General features: G+C 34.7%; 1 protein-coding gene across 1 annotated transcript; it reads left to right on the top strand.

The window, feature by feature from the left end:
• Positions 1–2,334: 2,334 nt before the first annotated feature.
• On the top strand, positions 2,335–10,897 carry LOC130828858 (zinc finger CCCH domain-containing protein 32-like). Its single transcript, XM_057694877.1, has 3 exons — positions 2,335–2,578; positions 3,021–3,131; positions 8,702–10,897. The coding sequence occupies exons 1-3, from the start codon at positions 2,507–2,509 to the stop codon at positions 10,106–10,108; spliced, it is 1,590 nt and encodes a 529-aa protein (XP_057550860.1). The 5' UTR covers positions 2,335–2,506; the 3' UTR covers positions 10,109–10,897.
• Positions 10,898–22,500: the final 11,603 nt, after the last annotated feature.

The raw sequence follows: 22,500 nt of genomic DNA, 5'->3' as shown, positions 1-22,500 counted from the left end.
ACCGGAATTCGTATTTTCATATGGATTTCCGGGTCACTTAAACCAGACTGTTACAACACCGTTGAAAGAGTCCAGGACAAAAAATTTCAATTTGCATAAAGATAATATGAAATGGGAGCGCCCCATCGAGAGGAAGCTAGTGGGAAAGAACCCGAAAGCATTTTGCAAATTCCATGAATTTCTAGGGCATTGGACAGAGCATTATAAGTCTTAATGAATAATATTGAAGATTTAATTCAGAGGGGTTATTTCTAGCAGTATAAAAAAGAGACGAATTCTGTTAAAAGAAAATCTGAAAGTAGATCCAGAGGTGGGGGGCAACCCAAAAATGATGAAGAACTTGTACAAAAGAAAAAAAAAAGAGGAAATTTTGATTATATTCCAGAAATTTAGGATAGCGGATTTTGAGGCTCATTTGAGAGCAACAACTGCTCCCAGATTAGAATTGATGGAGGTGATAGAGCAGGAGGAACCATCGCCTATGCCAGATATGACGTTTACAGGGCTTACTGTAGAGAGGTATCATATCCTCACTCAGATCCCTTGGTGATGGTTGTAGATATAGCTGATCAATCTGTGCACAGGGTTTTGCTAGACAGATGGTTTGATGATTTTGATGATTACCCTAATTATATATCCTGATGAATCTTATGATGACTATGAAACATCAGTTGAGACTAATCCACGTTGGGGTCGAGAACTGAATTCTGAGGGTGAACCCATCTACACTCCAGAAACGGAAAATCCTAACCATGTGTATAACTTGATAGATGTTGTATTTGCTAGAAGTGATTGTGAGGAAGAATGGCTTGATAGCCTTGGTCCATCTACAAGTATGTTTATGGACTTTTGTTTGTATATTTTTCTTGACTAGTGATGAAATCAATTGTTTGCTTGTTGTTTGAATTGATGCATTAATGAATACATGCCCAATGAACTTAAGTGAGGGCAAATATTCTGGGCCACATTCAAAGCATTATTGTATTCATTTGTTAATTTTATGAGGCTTGGTATTGCCATCAGATTTGATCTTGAAGGCTACCAATTGCCACCAAAACCAAATGGTCATAAAAATAAGGCTTTAACTTAATGATGAATGAAAATTAAACCTAAGAGTAACTACAAAACAACCATTGTTTTCATTTCACATTAATTTCAATACAATTGTTTCACATAAATAACATAATTTTTATACTTGTTGTTTGATTTTGAAACAAATGCTTCCTAAAATGTATCCAAAAGCTGTTCAAAAGTGTGGTTGAATGTTGTGTTGTTGGCTTGTTAGTTGCTGTCCAAAATGAGCATTCCTTCCTTGCTACTTCATTTGCTACTAGCTGTTTGGTTGCAGTTGTCTATGTTGTTTCTGCCTTGTGTGACTTCAATTTGTGGTTGAGTCACTTCAACCACCCCTTGAAACCCAATCATTTGAACTAATTCATTAATTGTTTCAAAGCTCACCTTAGTGAGTATGTGTTGAAGTGATTCAACAACTAAGACTTTGTCCATTGATAAATAATCTGGTAATGTTCCTTCTTTTGCTTGTTTGGTTTTGTTCATGTATGGTATGTGGTAGTCAAAACCACCCTTTCTTTTTATGTCTTCAATCATGCAAGCATGGTTATCAAAATCGCGATCTGAATTGTAGGATTGTACGATCCTACGACCCAGATCGGTGCAATCGATTAGAATCGTGCATAGGACCAGAATCAGTCAGGATCGTGCACAGGGTCGGTCAAGATCGATTAGGAGGGATCAGGATAGGTCAGGATCGTTGGTGGGGTCGGTCATGATCGTTGGTAGGATTGGTAGGATCGGTCAAAACTACAAATTAAAATTTTTTTGGTAGTATGTTTGTTCGTTTTTGCTTATTATGGTTTATTATTATATCATTGTGTCTATGTGCTATAAATATATTACGTGTAGTGTATATCTTATATATATTTTGTCATTATACTAAAAATAGAGATAAAAACGACATTAAAAAGTAAGATATGTATGTATTTTAAAATTAAAGTAAAATCTTAAGATTATAAGTAGCCCATTTTTTCAATAGATTACTATAAGGTCATAAGTAATCATTTAAAGATTATAAATAATCAATCTAAGACTATAAAAAGTAATTACATTAAAATTATAAGTGATCACATTAACATTATAAGTAATCATTTAAAGATAAAAAATATATATTAGACTAGCCAAATGGAGATGGTCTCACCTTGAGATCATCTCATTTAAGAATTCGCGTAAAAAGTAAGATCCAAACCCGTCAATACGAATTCAAATCTACAGACCCGGACAGATTCTACTATCCATTGCCATCTCTGCCCTCCACACATAACACATTACACATTAAAACAATAACACCCTTTATCTCTCTATTTCTCATTCACAAATGTCGTGAATTCGCCATACTACATGAATTCTTTTCTTCTCTCACTTTTAACTTCTCACTAGCAAAAATCCTTAATTTCATCTCACTATACAGAGAAAATCGCCATCATTATCAATGGAGGAAGAACTGTTGAAACGTAATACTGATTGCGTTTATTTCCTGGCCTCTCCTTTCACATGCAAAAAGGTTTAATTTCAAATTTTATTTTCTTATAATTCATCTTTTTTTTTCATTGTGTTTGTTTTTTTCGTTCTTTATTTTTTTACTTCGTTTTTATTTGGATTTATCTGATTCTGTTGATAAATTTTGTATGTTGTACTAGTTTGTCGGAAATCGTATTATGATTTAATTTTTCGGTGATCTTAGGGTTAGGGTTTTGATATGTTTAATGGAGACATTTTATATTATTTCATCGTACATTTGGTTTCTTTCTACAAATTGTTTTAACATTTTGATTATTTCACTGTTCGGTGGATTTAAATTGTTTATATTATTTGTAGTGGCAGATTATGGAAATTGTAAGTTTTTGGATTGTTAGTTGTTGAATGTAAATGGTTCTTTTCATACTGTTCTATATTATTTAGCATTGAACACATGTAAGTTTGTATGTGTTGATTTATATTAACAGGGTGCGGAGTGTGAGTATCGGCATAGTGAAATGGCAAGGTTGAATCCGCGGGATTGTTGGTATTGGTTGTCCGGGAACTGCCTCAATCTGACTTGTGCATTTCGACACCCGGTGAGTATGGTTAGGGGTTTTTTTATGTATTATTTTGTAGTCTTGATGGATGATATTGAAGTGTTTGATTATCTCTTTTTGAACTGGTAGTACATCGTTGTTGTATCATTTATTGTGGTGTAGGCTTGTGGGAAGTTTCGCTTATACTAGAGGTTGCTTGTTTCTAGAAATATCTCCTGACTTTTATGCCAGGTTTTCAAGGATGTGACTAAGTTTCGATTTTTTTTGAGATAGACTAAATTTCGATTTTGTTCAGGATAAATTTTCTGTTCTAATTTGAATTTGTAGTTGATGATGTTTGTTAGAATGTTTTAGGAGAGCATCATTTGGATTAACTAAGATACGTTTAATGTATATTCAAATTGTATGTCTAGAAGGATTCTGCCTCTGTTATTACGTGTAAGTTATTATATAACCTACATTTTGTTTGGTTGGAGAGGTTCAGAGAGGGAAACGAAGGGTTATGTTTTTCCTCGTTTAGATAGAATAACATAAGCAACAAGAGTTGATGAAAACACAACAATGTTAAAGCCTTAATATGTGGGTTAAGATTTCCTTTTAAAAAGATTGCAATCTCTTAAATGGGAGTTAGCATAAGAAATTGAGAAATGATGACTTAATAATGTCGAGACTATATTTTGACTTACAATACTCGTATTATAATTGTTTTGGTATGTAGACCATTAAAGCGTGCTCTAAAAGCTCTCTCTTCCCCTACCTCACAAATGTTGATTATTGTTTGTGCTCCTTTGACCCTCTAGCTTCCTCTGTTCTAGGCGTGAAAATTCGGTTTGCAATTTGATTTATTCATAAACCCAAATCAAAGCAAATTTAATTCGATTTTTTACTTTTCAATCCAAATCCAAACCAAATTTGATTACAATTCAAATCAAACCAAACCAAATTTGCTCATTGAAAAAAAATCTAAATTGCCAATTGAATTTGAAAATTAAAATTTTGAATTTAAAAATTAAAAGTCATAGTAGCCAAAGTAGAGATTAAAAAATGAAACTTGAGTTGTCGATCAAAGGCTTGTTTTTGTTTGTAAGAGCGCTTAAGTTTTTTTAATATTGCCTAGTAAAGTGAAAGTGAGCTCCTATTTTAATTTGGTTTGGATTTCGGTTTCCAGTTTTCATTAGGCTTAAACCTACTGCAAACAAAAATATCATGATTTAGAAATTTCTAATCCAAATCCCAAATCAATTTATGAAAAGTCCATCTCATATTCCTTATTTGATTTGGATTGAGTTGGTTTATGATTTTTATCCAAATACCTTTTACCTACTCTATTCCATAGATTTCTTTCTATACTCTATTTCTTCTTTTCCGGTAATTTTGCAATAATTGTGATTTTGCGTGATAAATTTAATGGATTTTTTGGGAAGTTCATCAAATTAAGGGCTAATCAAAGAAAAAATTGTTGATGTTGTTGCGATTGTATTCAATTTGGGGCGAAGTCAGGAATTTAAGTTAGGGGGGCAAATACCGACTAGCAAAACCTTTTAATGGAATGATCGATATTATAGTATCAATCTAATTAGATCAAGATCACGTTCAAAAGCATAAGACTTAATATCATCATCCAATTCAATTCTTGCAAAATTAAGCAACAATTTTTTTTTTATTACGATGAACTAAGATGTGTCAGCAAAAATTAATCTCTATGATACAAATATATAATTTCTAGAGTAAAAAAACAACGTGGCAACTGAAAATATAAAATTTAAAATTCACATTTTTTTATTTCGATAAAGTTTTAATTTAGTAAAAGGTTGTACAAGGTTTCTTCCATGACACTGTAGTTCTGCAAGTGATCGTGAATTATAAGTTTTTGTTAATATGTTAATGGATATTACATATTATGCACTTATAAATGAACGCAACATCCTACTAAACTTGAAGATAAAATTCAAAATTACCTCATTTATAAAAAAATAGATGACATTACAATAAGCAGCTTGATCAATTATTATTTTCTATCACAAAATACACACAATATTTGGTATTATGGTAAAAGTATCATTGACCAATTAACATATAATTTATAAATTTAGAGTTTGCAATTGTTAAATTCTAATTATTTAAAAGTCAAAGTAATAAAAATAGGGATTAAAAAAAGAGTGTACTTTAAAAAAATTTTGATATCTACATAAAATTATTTTTAAAGCAAAATCATGTTTCATTAGTACATGTTTAATACATATAAGTCATAAATAGTCAACTCTATTGTTAAAATTATAATAATACTTTATTGTTCAAACTAATATTACAAAAACATGCATTATCTTAATTTTTGAAATTTCAAACTATCTCACTTTTAAGGGAATGATGGAGTGTTAAGTTATTAATTTAAAATAACTTAATTATAAAAAATTAATTTAATTGTTTGTATGAAGACTTGAACCCCAAACAAATTACTTTGGTTAACAACATTCTAACCACTAAGCTATCCTTGTTTTTGTGATGCTTAAGTTGTCTTAATACATAATATCATAAATTAATTAGGAGGGCCAAGCGCACGTGTTTTGGCCGGGGAGGTCGGGCCTCCCCATCTCCCCTCTCCCTTCGCCCCTGTATTCAATATTAACAGTCGTGATCTCATGGACATGCCACTTCACATTTTTATGAATCGTCTTGCGCACATGGCAAAGTGAATTGTTGACCTGAAAAATATCTTTTTTTATTGTAGTAATTCAAGTTCTTTAGAACATATGTTTTAGTTAAACATTATAATAGAGGATTTAGAACCTAATAGATTTCTAAAAAAACATTATAATGGATAATATGTTAGAATATCTGCTTAAAATGGCTATTAATCCACGATTTCAAATCACAAGTTACGTAATGAGGTTTGTGGAATGATAAGCTTAAATTTTGTTGTAAAATTGACGCTACGTAACGAACGACCTCATTTTTATACCATATGGCTAACCAAGCTCCAAAATCTTCGAATTTTTTTTTGTGTTTTGTGTCTTTATATAATACGACCTCATTTTTATGGATGGTATAGGATTACTGTTGATGCTGCTTCCGTTTTGTTGTTGCTTGGTATTACACATACAGAGCTCACATATATCGATCTGAATTTTTTGTTCCGCTTTCTTATTCTTTCAAAAAGGCGACTAGTTGTTCACCTCCCTTCACTTCATTTCCCTTCCTTGTTAATGACTGCCAAAATGGGGTGGGAGTAAAAACTTTTGATCATTGCGACTATGTAAGCATGATATCTGTTACTATATTCTAGAAGATAGTATTATAGAATTAGATAACTAGCAAATTATTGAAGCTAAAAACTAGTAAAAACTTTTTCATGAGCTGTTTGTATCGTGGAATAAAAAATCCCTCGTTACGTTACATAATGCCCGTTATATAACCTGTTTGAAAGTTGCTGCTATGTTAAATCCCGTTATATAACAGGGCATGAAATTTCACGTTCAAAACGCCGCGTTGACTATTACGTAAAGTGTAATGCCCGTTATTTTACTGTTATAACGATATTTGACCAATACAACATTATTTGTCTTTTCGTTCAAATTTCACTAATAGCCATTAACTTTAATTATAACGATCACTTTAATTATAGTTCATAAGTTAAGTTGATAAACAAAATAATTAATTAATAATTAATAAGTTAATTAATTATACACCGATATAATCTCAAATATTGCAATTATAATAGCTAGTTGCATATTATTGCATAATAAGATTGTTTCAACAACAAAAATGCAATTTTAAGTTCCAAACTCCCGTTATGTGATTTTTTTCTTTTTCAAAAATCACATTGCATCGGCCGCGTTAATTCTTCGTTATAGCCGTTTTTCGCGACACCAAGACCGGTTCCACAAACGCGTACGCGACCGCAATTTTTTTCCATGTTTTGTATAACAAAGCTGATATTTATCACCTTGTATTATAATATCGCAGTTTATAAATTCTGATGGTTTAGAGGGATCAAGGTGTATTTATGTTTTGTTATGCATATTGGATAACTCTACAACTTGAAGTTGAGAGTTCTGAAGTACTCCAAATCGTTATTGTACAGGGCTGGACTCCGGATGCAATTATCCTTTGTAGATATGTCTTGGTTTTTCAGATGTTGCTTTAGGTTGTTTTTTGATGATTGAACCTTGTAAAAGCAATCTTATAACTTATGTGATGATCAACCCTTTGCTAGATCTCTATATATTATGTGGCATGTAGAAAAATGTGCGTTAGATGGATGGACGCAATTGTATTTCTCTATTTGCTGTCCCTGATTTTAGTATCTGTCTGCTTAACGGGTTCATGGGGAACAAACTATATCTTTAGGATTAAAGGTCAAGTACATTTTGGCCTCCAAAAACTCAATGTTATCCTAAAATGCCAGAATGTTGACTAGTTTTTGTATTTGTTCGTCGTTTTTTTTCACTCATTGCACTTCTTGCCCTTGGAATTTTTCATTCACTTGTTGAGCTGTGTGTATACTCTCTCTCTCTTTCCATTATATGTGTCCTTTCAGTAAACACTTTTATATTGCTATCATCTCAATCTTATTCTTCCTTCCGCATTGCGAGTGAAAGAGAACACTGGAACTATCTAATATTCAGCCTTTTAGAAACAATGAAATGAATTGAGAGCATGAAAATGGAAATGTTTTAACAGGTGTATTATCAAAAAGCACAAAGCTTTACTGGTAAATGCATTATAATGAAGAAGTTGTTTTCACGATTATTGCACCTTTATCATGTAATTTATGTTTTGACCTTGAGTTCATTCGTGATATTTGTCATGCTTTAAGTTGTGACCAACTGTGAGATATTTACACACACACACATATATATATATATATATATATATATATATATATATATATAGGATCAAATAAGAAGTGACTTAAGGATAAGAAAAATTTTTCTTAGTCACTAATACACAAAAAAGGATACTCTGTTATAAGTTAAGAATATTCTTCAGATTTATGACATAGTATCTTTTCCGTGTAACATAGTGACTTTAACAATTAATTTCTTTTGGTTCAATCGTGACTTTAGATTTTTTTTATCTTATTGAAATCAAGAGTGTTTAATGTTTATTATCCTTCTTATTTTGAACAATCTTTTTATTGGATCTCTCCCCTAAATATATATATATATATATATATATATATATATATATATATATATATATATATATATATATATATATATATAGCTTTTGGATTATATATATAGCATTTGGATCATGTGAAAACCAATTTAAGTGGTGAAAACTGTGCATATAAAAGTTTAAATGATGTACATATATAGTGGTAATTTTGTAAATTATTGGAAATTTTCTAAAAGTTGTACATATTCGAATGGCATTTCTGTAAATAATATGAACTTTTTCTTTCACAAAAATATGTACACCCTTTAAGATAGTATGTAACCTTTTGCCACAATGTGTATCCTTGTCTGGTTTTCAGTTTTCACCACTTTAATAGTTTTCACTTGATCATGCCTCTAAACCATTCCTGTTCCCTCTTAAATATTTAAGAGGGGGAGGGGTATGCCATCAGATGAAATTTTGATAATTAGTTTGTTGTTGACATACAGCCTTTAGATGTACTTAAAGAGGCATCAACTAAAGGTACTCCACCTCTTCCAAGTCAGTCTTCCATGCCTGCTACAAAGACGACAGTGCCTTGTTACTTTTACTACAATGAATTTTGCAACAAAGGTGACAAATGCCCTTTCCTGCATGAACCGGGTAATGAATTTAGATGGAAGCCAAAGTTGGTCAATGTCATTGCTGATGCACCTGTGGTGCCCTTGGATAGTAAGAAATCTAGAAGTGCTGAGGCTGGGCCTATACCTGCTGTGAAACATTTAATTCAATCTAAAATGGCAGGGGCAACTGGCAACACATTGCAGGGTGATCAGAAATGGCAGAGTCAACTATCAGCAACTAATGAGATTCCGAAACTGCATACATCTAAACAAACTTATATCCCTCAATGTGAAGAAACGGATGCTATTGAAACTGTGTCCTTGCAGCATGCAGGTGGCTTAAGTAAAAGTGAGTGTGAGCCGAGCTTGGATTCGGACCGTGAACCAGAGGATCTAAATGATGGCAACATTGTGCGAGATGAGTTGTGTGAATCATCCCCTGGTTTTGATGTCCTTGTTGACGGGAGAACTGAAGACATGGTCTATGAGGATGATCCAGACTATTTGCATGCCCTTGATGAGAATGACAGAGACTGTGAGCACCTATTTATGCCCCGTGGTTTTTCTCATCAGACTGATTATGATGGAGGTTTACTTGAAAATAGCGATTATGAGTTGTCTGAATATGTCCAAGATGAGCTTGGAATTGATTGTCGAAAATATTCTTCAAGACGCACTCGGGATAGAAAGTCAAAGCGTGTTGTGTCACGCAAGAGGAACTTTTCGTGTGTGGGATCACCAATTGGTAGGGATTCTGATATGGATCTTCGAGACTACCTTAGGAAACGGAGGATGATTGATGGATATTTGGACACACGTGATTTGAGGCATGACTTGGTGCATGTAAGAGATGGAAGGCACGATAGGGATGAAAGGAATACTTCATTTCAACGATTACATGGAAAGATAGCATCAAAGGTGGAAAGAAATGGGGTGAAAGTGTCTAGTAGACGGAATTTACTTGTCGATTCAGAGCAGCATGGCAGATCTGGGAAGTCACAGCATAATGGCTACAGACAACATAATGGGAGGAAGTTAGTTCAGTGTTTGACTGAACGAAGTTCTTACATAAGACAGAGATATCCTCTGCAGTCCTCCACATTTTCCGGACCTAAGAGCCTTGCTGAGATCAAAGAAGACAAAAACATGGGTCATTTTGACAAAAAGGGGTTGGTAGAATTTGAAGGTCCTAAACCCTTGTACGAAATCCTTAAGGACAAGAGGAAGTCTGCTTCTTCTCAAGATGACTTTACGAACAGCAGCAATCGAATGTTTTCTGCTTGTGACTTGTGATTTTGCTAATTAGATGCACCAAATTAAGGGGGTCCTTTTTAATTTGCGTAAGTGTAATAACCACAGGCTTGAACAATGATGAAATGAATTATACCACCACAGTACACAGAAACAACCTCAAGAATCAGATTCTTGATTTTCCGGTTGATGAACTGCCCACCTGTGGCTTCACTCACCTCCTTTGTATATTTGACAATGCAACCCAAAGATTGACTACCTTGTATAATGCAGGGTAAACTTCAAATTTGTGTGACTAACAAATCAAAGATTTGAATGTACGACTAACATACACTCGACAAAACAAACGATGTTTTGAAGAAACAACAAATGTGTTATTTTTGAAAAATCTAAAAACTATGTTTACAATGCCTAAGGCTTCCAATTTATAAGCCTAGGGAGCAATCAAAACACGCCTAAATTTACAAGGAAAAGGGCTAACTAATCATAACGGCTATAATAGGTCATGTGCCAAACATGTGCACACTTAAAGAACAAAACATAGAAAAATACAAGTCTGCTGGCTACTGTTAGGTAAGCTGTTGACTACACGACCTTCAGCTCCCTTTCTTGTAGATTTCCTGTGATTGTTAGAAGGGACTTTGGGCCATGACAACAAGGTCCATGTGCGGAGATTCTGTTTTTGCCCTCCATGTTCTCCAAGAAGCTTAGGTTTAATCTGGACAAGCCCTGCAAGGTCTGCTGGTCAGTAGATTTTATTAAACATTGACTGGCCTAAGTATATGCTGTAGTTTGTGCATCTGCAGCTGCCACATTCCCTTCTACCTTTTGTACAACCCTTGTATCTGTCATTGGGCTTGCACTTGAGCCATGTGTGCTTTGCATTCTTGGTTCAACTTCCCCTTCTTGAGGAAGAATTGTCCTCAATTCTTTAGGTGTCGTGTAAGGTTTTAGGTCACCTATGTTGAATGTATTGGAGATGTTGTATTCCTCAGGAAGATCCGCCTTGTATGCATTGTCTCTTAGCTTTTGTAAGATCTGAAGAGGACCTATAGCTCTAGGCATGAGCTTATTCTTCCTTAGTTGAGGAAATCGTGCCATCCTTAAGTACACCCACACAAAATCTCCTTCCTCCAGCTGCTGCCTGGTGCTGCTATCTTTGTCCGCCTTCATTTTGTATTTTACATTGGCTTTGTGAATATTCTCTTGGATGATTTTGTGCAGCTTCATCATCTTTTTGGCCTGATCCATTGCATCCCTGTGTAACATGTCATTTTTAGAAATAACTTTTAGAGCAATAGGCAATAAAGGGTTTTCCCCATAAACACATTCAAAAGGGGAATGCTTTGTATCATAGCTAGGACTTCTATTGTAAGCAAACTCTGCTTGGCATAGCTTGAGATCCCAATCCCTTAGATTTTTGTTCACTAAGGTTCTTAAGATTGAGCCCAAGATCTTGTTAGTCACCTCTGTTTGCCTATCAGTTTGAGGGTGGTGAGATGTACTGAAAAAAAGCTTTGTGCCTAACAGTCTCCATAGGGTTTTCCAAAAACAACTAAGAAACTTGCTGCCTTTATCAGACACAATAGTCCTAGGTACCCCATGCAATCTCACAATCTCTACAAAGTATAACCTATTTATTTTGAGCATCATCTACCTTGTTGCAAGCAACAAAATGTGCCATCTTTGAGAATCTATCTACTACAACCATAATACAATCTTTTCCCCTCTGAGTCCTAGGTAGAGCCATAACAAAATCCATGCTAAGGTGTTCCAAAGGATTTGTAGCAACAGGTAAGGGCATGTATTCCCCTTTGTGAAAGGTAATCTTAGCCTTGATGCAAGCTTCACACCTAAGTATGTGTTTGCCAACAGTGCCTAGCATCTTTGGCCAATAAAAGTGTTGACTATTAGGTACTAGGTGCTCCTGTAAGGCCAAAGGGCATTACCAACCATTCATATAGCCCATATTTAGTCTTGAAGGCTGTTTTCCATTCATCACCTTATTTCAACCTAATCTGATGGTATCCACTCCTAAGGTCAATTTTACTAAACCATTAAGCACTTGTTAATTCATCAAACATATCATCAATCCTTGGTATGGGAAACCTGTACTTCACAGTTATGTTATTTACACTCCTACTATCCACACACATTCTCCATGTGCCATCCTTCTTAGGCACTAAAATGGTGGGAACAACACAGGGGCTAAGGCTCTCTCTCACAAAGCCTCTTTGTAGAAGTTCTTCAACTTGTTTTTATAACTTCTCAACCTCAACAGGGTTGGTTCTATATAAGGTCTATTAGGTAAGGCTGCTCCAGGTATTAAGTCAATTCGGTGTTCAATTCCTCTAATAGGTGGTAGTCCTGGGGGTAGCTCCTTAGGAAACACATCTGCAAATTCTTGTAACAAAGGTTTAACTTCAACAGGAATGTCTAGTACTTAGCCGACCTCTTTAGTGAACATCAAATATACCTCTTTCTGGTTCTCTTATCTCTTTCACACAAGCTTTCCTATTCATGAGTTGCATGGTCTGGTTACTAGGTGGGGGTATGATCTTGTGTGGTGGTAAGGGAATTAAATCCTTGAGCTTTCCCTCATGTCTCACAGTGTAGATGTTAGCAAAGCCATCATGTATGGTCTTTCTTTCATACCGCCATGGTCTACCAAGCAGTAGGTGACAAGCACTCCTATCAAGCACATCACACATCACCTTATCCTTATAGGACTCAATTATGAAACTTACTAAACATTGCTTGCTCACAGCTCCACTTGCCTTATCATCTAGCCACTTTAAGCTTATATGGGTGTGGATGAGGTTTAGTCTTAAGTTTCAGTTGATTGAAAAAGTCTAGACTAATGCAATTGGACTCACTACCTCCATCTATGATAAGTGTTCAAGTCTTGTCTTTGATTTTACACCTAGTCTAAAAAAAATATTTTACCTCTGGTCAGAACATTTAACCTGGGGTGTAGTGTGAAAATTCCTCCAAATGACAAGGTTGTATTGCTCATCCTCAGGTAACACCCTCTTTCTTTCTTCCTCATATTCAGACTCCTCCTCACTATCCTCATATCTTTGCAAACTACCAGAATCACTCACCCTATAGGTTCCATCTGGCTCTCCTTCCTTCACAGAAGGCCAAGTTTCCTCCTCTCTGCCATTCTGTGCAACTAACATGGTTCTAATGCTGTGGTTGATGTTCATTTCTCTCCACTCCTGCATAGTGAATGCTCTTGCATTAGGACAAGCACTCTTGTAATGCCTACGCCCATGACACTTGAAACAAATTATGTCCTTCAAGGGTATATCCTCTTTATTCTTGCTTTTCCCTTGATTGTCTGACCCTTCTCTCCTAGGTGTGCTAGCTGTTCTATTTGGTGTTTTAAAAGGTTGGATTCTAAAGTTCCTATTATAGCTTGATTTAGGATGGCTAGCCTTCTTTCTAACAGAAAACTTCTCATAGTTCATGGCTAAGCTACACATCTCAGTTAAAGTCAGATTAGGAGTACTTTTAGTTTCTCTTATATCTTCCCTCAATCCCACTCTTGCACATATTCAACCACAGTCTTATTTCCTTGAGTAAGGTTATTCCATTGCAAATATAATTGTTGCCTAAAGTTTAAAGGGACATACTTTCTCCTAAGATGCTTCTTCAATTTTTCCCAAGTGTCTATCCTAGGTTTATCCTAAAAACTTGGCTATCCTCATGTCCTCAGTCTCTTTAACATCACATAACAAAGAAAATCTCTCCCACTCTTGCACATATTCAACCACAGTCTTATTTCCTTGAGTAAGGTTATTCCATTGCAAATATAATTGTTGCCTAAAGTTTGAAGGGACATACTTTCTCCTAAGATGCTTCTTCAATTTTTCCCAAGTGTCTATCCTAGGTTTATCCTAAAAACTTGGCTATCCTCATGTCCTTAGTCTCTTTAACATCACATAACAAAGAAAATCTCTCCCACTCTTGCACATATTCAACCACAGTCTTATTTCCTTAAGTAAGGTTATTCCATTGCAAATATAATTGTTGCCTAAAGTTTGAAGGGACATACTTTCTCCTAAGATGCTTCTTCAATTTTTCCCAAGTGTCTATCTTAGGTTTATCATAAAAACTTGGCTATCCTCATGTCCTCAGTCTCTTTAACATCACATAACAAAGAAAATCTCTCCCACACTTGCACATATTCAACCACAGTCTTATTTCCTTGAGTAAGGTTATTCCATTGCAAATATAATTGTTGCCTAAAGTTTGAAGGGACATACTTTCTCCTAAGATGCTTCTTCAATTTTTCCCAAGTGTCTATCCTAGGTTTATCCTAAAAACTTGGCTATCCTCATGTCCTCAGTCTCTTTAACATCACATAACAAAGAAAATCTCTCCCACTCTTGCACAAATTCAACCACAGTCTTATTTCCTTGAGTAAGGGTATTCCATTGCAAATATAATTGTTGCCTAAAGTTTGAAGGGACATGCTTTCTCCTAAGATGCTTCTTCAATTTTTCCCAAGTGTCTATCCTAGGTTTATCCTAAAAACTTGGCTATCATCATGTCCTCAGTCTCCTTAACATCACATAACAAAGAAAATCTCTCCCACTCTTGCACATATTCAACCACAGTCTTATTTCCTTGAGTAAGGTTATTCCATTGCAAATATAATTGTTGCCTAAAGTTTGAAGGGACATACTTTCTCCTAAGATGCTTCTTCAATTTTTCCCAAGTGTCTATCCTAGGTTTATCCTAAAAACTTGGCTATCCTCATGTCCTCAGTCTCTTTAACATCACATAACAAAGAAAATCTCTCCCACTCTTGCACATATTCAACCACAGTCTTATTTCCTTGAGTAAGGTTATTCCATTGCAAATATAATTGTTGTCTAAAGTTTGAAGGGACATACTTTCTCCTAAGATGCTTCTTCAATTTTTCCCAAGTGTCTATCCTAGGTTTATCCTAAAAACTTGGCTATCCTCATGTCCTCAGTCTCTTTAACATCACATAACAAAGAAAATCTCTCCCACTCTTGCACATATTCAACCACAGTCTTATTTCTTTGAGCAAGGTTATTCCATTGCAAATATAATTGTTGCCTAAAGTTTGAAGGGACATACTTTCTCCTAAGATGCTTCTTCAATTTTTCCCAAGTGTCTATCCTAGGTTTATCCTAAAAACTTGGCTATCATCATGTCCTCAGTCTCTTTAACATCACATAACAAAGAAAATCTCGCCCACTCTTGCACATATTCAACCACAGTCTTATTTCCTTGAGTAAGGGTATTCCATTGCAAATATAATTGTTGCCTAAAGTTTGAAAGGACATAGTTTCTCCTAAGATGCTTCTTCAATTTTTCCCAAGTGTCTATCCTAGGTTTATCCTAAAAACTTGGCTATCCTCATGTCCTCAGTTTCTTTAACATCACATAACAAAGAAAATCTCTCCCACTCTTGCACATATTCAACCACAGTCTTATTTCCTTGAGTAAGGGTATTCCATTGCAAATATAATTATTGCCTAAAGTTTGAAGGGACATACTTTCTCCTAAGATGCTTCTTCAATTTTTCCCAAGTGTCTATCCTAGGTTTATCCTAAAAACTTGGCTATCCTCATGTCCTCAGTCTCTTTAACATCACATAACAAAGAAAATCTCTCCCACTCTTGCACATATTCAACCACAGTCTTATTTCCTTGAGTAAGGTTATTCCATTGCAAATATAATTGTTGCCTAAAGTTTGAAGGGACATACTTATTCCTAAGATGCTTCTTCAATTTTTACCAAGTGACTATCCTAGGTTTATCCTAAAAACTTGGCTATCCTCATGTCCTCAGTCTCTTTAACATCACATAACAAAGAAAATCTCTCCCACTCTTGCACATATTCAACCACAGTCTTATTTCCTTGAGTAAGGTTATTCAATTGCAAATATAATTGTTGCCTAAATTTTGAAGGGACATACTTTCTTCTAAGATGCTTCTTCAATTTTTCCCAAGTGTCTATCCTAGGTTTATCCTAAAAACTTGGCTATCCTCATGTCCTCAGTCTCTTTAACATCACATAACAAAGAAAATCTCTCCCACTCTTGCACATATTCAACCACAGTCTTATTTCCTTGAGTAAGGTTATTCCATTGCAAATATAATTGTTGCCTAAAGTTTGAAGGGACATACTTTCTCCTAAGATGCTTCTTCAATTTTTCCCAAGTGTCTATCCTAGGTTTATCCTAAAAACTTGGCTATCCTCATGTCCTCAGTCTCTTTAACATCACATAACAAAGAAAATCTCTCCCACTCTTGCACAAATTCAACCACAGTCTTATTTCCTTGAGTAAGGTTATTCCATTGCAAATATAATTGTTGCCTAAAGTTCGAAGGGACATACTTTCTCCTAAGATGCTTCTTCAATTTTTCCCAAGTGTCTATCTTAGGTTTATCCTAAAAACTTGGCTATCCTCATGTCCTCAGTCTCTTTAACATCACATAACAAAGAAAATCTCTCCCACTCTTGCACATATTCAACCACAGTCTTATTTCCTTGAGTAAGGGTATTCCATTGCAAATATAATTGTTGCCTAAAGTTTGAAGGGACATACTTTCTCCTAAGATGCTTCTTCAATTTTTCCCAAGTGTCTATTCTAGGTTTATCCTAAAAACTTGGCTATCCTCATGTCCTCAGTCTCTTTAACATCACATAACAAAGAAAATCTCTCCCACTCTTGCACATATTCAACCACAGTCTTATTTCCTTGAGTAAGGTTATTCCATTGCAAATATAATTGTTGCCTAAAGTTTGAAGGGACATACTTTCTCCTAAGATGCTTCTTCAATTTTTCCCAAGTGTCTATCCTAGGTTTATCCTAAAAACTTGGCTATCCTCATGTCCTCAGTCTCTTTAACATCAGATAACAAAGAAAATCTCTGCCACTCTTGCACATATTCAACCACATTCTTATTTCTTTGAGTAAGGTTATTCCATTGCAAATATAATTGTTGCCTAAAGTTTGAAGGGACATACTTTCTCCCAAGATGCTTCTTCAATTTTTCCCAAGTGTCTATCCTAGGTTTATCCTAAAAACTTGGCTATCCTCATGTCCTCAGTCTCTTTAACATCACATAACAAAGAAAATCTCTCCCACTCTTGCACATATTCAACCACAGTCTTATTTCTTTGAGCAAGGTTATTCCATTGCAAATATAATTGTTGCCTAAAGTTTGAAGGGACATACTTTCTCCTAAGATGCTTCTTCAATTTTTCCCAAGTGTCTATCCTAGGTTTATCCTAAAAACTTGGCTATCATCATGTCCTCAGTCTCTTTAACATCACATAACAAAGAAAATCTCGCCCACTCTTGCACATATTCAACCACAGTCTTATTTCCTTGAGTAAGGGTATTCCATTGCAAATATAATTGTTGCCTAAAGATTGAAGGGACATACTTTCTCCTAAGATGCTTCTTCAATTTTTCCCAAGTGTCTATCCTAGGTTTATCCTAAAAACTTGGCTATCCTCATGTCCTCAGTTTCTTTAACATCACATAACAAAGAAAATCTCTCCCACTCTTGCACATATTCAACCACAGTCTTATTTCCTTGAGTAAGGGTATTCCATTGCAAATATAATTATTGCCTAAAGTTTGAAGGGACATACTTTCTCCTAAGATGCTTCTTCAATTTTTCCCAAGTGTCTATCCTAGGTTTATCCTAAAAACTTGGCTATCCTCATGTCCTCAGTCTCTTTAACATCACATAACAAAGAAAATCTCTCCCACTCTTGCACATATTCAACCACAGTCTTATTTCCTTGAGTAAGGTTATTCCATTGCAAATATAATTGTTGCCTAAAGTTTGAAGGGACATACTTATTCCTAAGATGCTTCTTCAATTTTTCCCAAGTGACTATCCTAGGTTTATCCTAAAAACTTGGCTATCCTCATGTCCTCAGTCTCTTTAACATCACATAACAAAGAAAATCTCTCCCACTCTTGCACATATTCAACCACAGTCTTATTTCCTTGAGTAAGGTTATTCAATTGCAAATATAATTGTTGCCTAAATTTTGAAGGGACATACTTTCTTCTAAGATGCTTCTTCAATTTTTCCCAAGTGTCTATCCTAGGTTTATCCTAAAAACTTGGCTATCCTCATGTCCTCAGTCTCTTTAACATCACATAACAAAGAAAATCTCTCCCACTCTTGCACATATTCAACCACAGTCTTATTTCCTTGAGTAAGGTTATTCCATTGCAAATATAATTGTTGCCTAAAGTTTGAAGGGACATACTTTCTCCTAAGATGCTTCTTCAATTTTTCCCAAGTGTCTATCCTAGGTTTATCCTCCCTTCTTCTCTGTTTTTACAATCCCTCCAACCATATGGCTGCTAGCCTTGTGAGCTTAATCTTGGCCAATTTGTATTGTCTATCAAGTGGTGTCTCTTTAAACTGAAAGTAACTATCTAGACTTGACTCCCATTCAATGTATACTTCAGGATCTTGTGACAAACCATCAAACTCAGCAATGTCAATTCTAAGTGTTCTATCCTTCTGATTTCTGGGTGTGAAGTGAAGATTTGTGTGTGCAGGTGGTCTGTCTGTGGGAATTAGACCTACAGAGGCCAAAGCCTGAGTAATATGCCACAAAGATTCTTCTACATTTGTTATTCTTATATCCATAATAACAGATAACACACAAATAAGAACAAAGAATCAGAAAACACAAAATCAGCAACAAAAGAAACAAAAACTTAGTTTTCTGACAGAAATTTCAGAAACCTACTGTATGCACCAAACACGATGGTTATTATTCTTAAAAAAAAAATATTTCTTTTAACAAAAATACAACAAAAACTCACACTATGATTACTTATGGATGTAATCAAGAGAAATTGGAAAAATATCACCATATTTGCAACGTTCAGAAATTTCAGAAATGCTCCAACTTTCTGTCTTGGTTGTGTATTTGTGAGTCTTCCCCCGTCCTCCTACGAACAAAGCTCTAATACCAATTTGAACCAATTTAAGGGGTCCTTGGACACCTTAATTTTCCTAAGTGTAATAACCACATGCTTGAACAATGATGAAATGAATGATACCACCACAGTACACAGAAACAACCTCAAGAATCAGATTCTTGATTTTCCGGTTTATGAACTGCCCACCTATGGCTTCACTCACCTTCTTCGTATATTTGACAATGCAACCCAAGGGTTGACTACATTGTAGAATGCAGGAAAAAATTTGAATTTGTGTGACTAACAAATCAAATATTTGAATGTATGACTAACATTCACTCGACAAAACAGGCGATGTTTTGAAGAAACAACAAATGTGTTTTATTTCTGAAAAATCTGAAAACTATTTTTACAATGCCTAAGGCTTCCTATTTATAAGCCTACGGAGCAATTAAAACACGCTAACTAATCATAACGGCTATAATAGGTCATGTGCCAAACATGTGCACACTTAAAGAACAAAACACAGAAAAATACAAGTCTGCTGGCTACTGTTAGGTAAGCTGTTGACTACTCGACCTTCAGCTCCCTTTCTTGTAGGTTTCCTGTGATTTTTAAAAGAGACATTGGCTGATGACAGCAAGGTCCATGTATGGAGATTCCGTTTTTTCCCTCCATGTTCCCCAAAAAGCTTAAGTTTGATCTGGAAAAGCCCTTCAAGGTCTGCTGGTCAGAAGATTTTATCAAACACTGACTGGCCTGGTTCTATGCTGTAGTTTGTGCATCTGCAGCTGCCACATTCCCTTCTACCTCTTGTACAACCCTTATATCTGTCATTTGGCTTGCACTTGAGCCATGTGTGCTTTGCATACTTGGTTCATTAGGCCGGCTTCTTTTCGACAATTTAAATGCTGTATGCTCTACACTAGCCAAGTCTTTCCAGGCTTTAGCTAATGGCTTGGACTTCCTTTTTGGATTTCATAGTATACATTGGTGGTTTGAGGGTGTTTGTCGACGATTGCCTGTATGTCTATTTGGCATTGGTTTTTGGCCTTCCTTTCAGGACAAAGTCAGATTTCAGATTATCCATTACTCAGATTTAGTGGCATGACCTATTCGGTAGTCTCATTTATGCTCATCTATATGGGGCTTTTTGGTTTGCCTATAAGATACTGTTATGTAAATAAAGCTAATTAGTGATGCAAATATGAGAGAGTACAAGGAATTGTTGATTGTTCTAGACTTTTACTTTTAGTTTCAATTATATCTTTAATGTCAGCTGATATATATGAATAATTTCTTTGACGAAGATCTTTGTTATGAATAATTTCTTTGCTGAAGATCTTTGTTAGGTACTAAATTAAAATCTGCTTTTACGACCTGCATTGTTAATTTTGATGCTGCAATTGATACTAGTAATTTTCTACTTTTCACGTGCATTAATTTTATCTTTAATATTTTTATAATAAAACATTATAAAATTTTGATATTATTAATCATTGCATTGAGAAAAATCAAATAAAAATCATTTGATTTATTTTAACTTATAAACTAAAAAACTAATCACAAATTAAAAATGATGAATAAATAGCGCGATATTTCTAATGTTACAATATTCTAAAATGAAGGAGGTTGTCATCAATTTTGCGACTAACGTAGTAGCCATGTAGTCATCGCAGCTTAAAACTGACTTGCCCATGAATGATGGGGAAATTCATTAGAGCTAAAATGTCAAAAGGAGTCACATACAATATACATTGTACGCAAGGCCCTGGTTCAGTAAGGACAAAGCGAATTATCGTCTACGGCCTTAAATTTTTAGGATCCAAAAAATTTTGGAAAAAATTGCTTCTAAAAGGTTAAGCTATAGCTGGTCTGCAGATAAAGAGCTAACTTATAGTTTATTCTACAAGGGGTCAACCTTTACCTCCTATTTGTAAAGAAAGGGCTATTTTACTAGTAACCGGAGATGTCTTTAATGAAAGCTCCTATCACCCAATACATTAGTCAATACTGGAAAACTAAATTCGAAATTTATCATCTCATTCTCTCACATGCAAAATACCTTCTTCAACCCAAAAAATTTTACAATCAACTCTTCTTAAAACTTCTTCAATGGGGGATCATCATTTATGGGTTTGAAGTTCGATTGAGATAAACGATTTTGTGGTTTTGCACAGTAATTTGCGAGAACATCCTTACTATAGTTACAAGTAAGTATTCCTTTTTTTGCACAATTAAAATTGTTTGAATTGTTTAAATTTTGCTTAGAATTAGGTTTTTCTCAATTATGGTGGATTTTTGATTTTATAAATATGCAATTTTGAATTTATAGGGTTTTATCTCAAATTTTGAACGCAATGGAGCATAATTTTTCGACTAGAATTTGGTGTGGGGGCAAATTCTAGGAATCCATAGGTGGTATTATGTATGTTGGAGGTTTTGGAAGAACATTTTCTATAGATCCCAATTGTTTGGCTCCCTTCGAACGGTCTTTACTCCAAATTGTGAAAACATCGAATATCACTTGTATTTGAGCTCTTTCCACGATTTGAAGAACTAAAGCCACTCATATTTGCACAGAGAGAGAGAGAGAGGAAAACAGACTAGGAAAGACAAAGAGAAAACAAAGAAGTACAGAGGAACTAGGGCGTGAAAGATGGTACTAGACATCCTTACCCATTTATAAGCTTTCAAATGGAAACCGGTAATTATAGGTAGCTGTTACCTAAAAACCCTTTCTTTGCATTTTTACTGTGTAATATGAGTTATTAGGCCTTTTTATAAAATAGTTAAAGTATCAACAATACAAAACAAAATAAGTACTATATTATTTATTACGACTTATATTTTTAGAAATTATTGTTATCTTTTGCTCTGGGTCCAAAAATAAACAAGATCAGCCAAATTAGAGCTTTTCAAATGTGACCTGACCCGAAACCAAAAGTAATCGGGCCTCATAAATGTGTTCTTTTTGAGGTTTATCAAACCAACATTGTTGACAACTGAAAATGGAAATACTGAACCTGAATTGCAACTGATTTTTATAATCGATGTAAAACCGTAAACCGAGATTACTGAAATCTAATAGTGACCGAACCGAGTGATATCCAACCCGAATCATACATGAAACTGAACTCAATCCAATTAAAATCGACTTAACCCGAATCGATTTATAATCAAACTGTTTTAAATCCAAACCGATTTTTAACCAAAGATTTTTATTTTTAGTTTATCATATGATTTCAAAAAATTTTCAACTAATTTAAGTTATCAAATGATAAATTTTTGAAATTTATTTTTCAGTATTACATCAATGTAGAGAACTTTATCAAGGACAAAATTTATCTTGCTAACTTTTCTTCTTTTCTTCTATAAGGGGGACCTTAGCTTTCATTTTGTTCTTCAAGGACAAAATTTGTGTTGTAAGTTTTTCTCCCATTTCTTTTATGAGAGACCACTTAACTTTCATTGTGTTCTCAAAGCA

Source organism: Amaranthus tricolor, chromosome 12 (genome assembly GCF_026212465.1).
Source record: "Amaranthus tricolor cultivar Red isolate AtriRed21 chromosome 12, ASM2621246v1, whole genome shotgun sequence".
Classification (NCBI taxonomy): Eukaryota; Viridiplantae; Streptophyta; class Magnoliopsida; order Caryophyllales; family Amaranthaceae; genus Amaranthus; species Amaranthus tricolor.
Note: the sequence above shows the minus strand (reverse complement) of the source record. Positions and strands in the feature narration are given on the sequence as shown.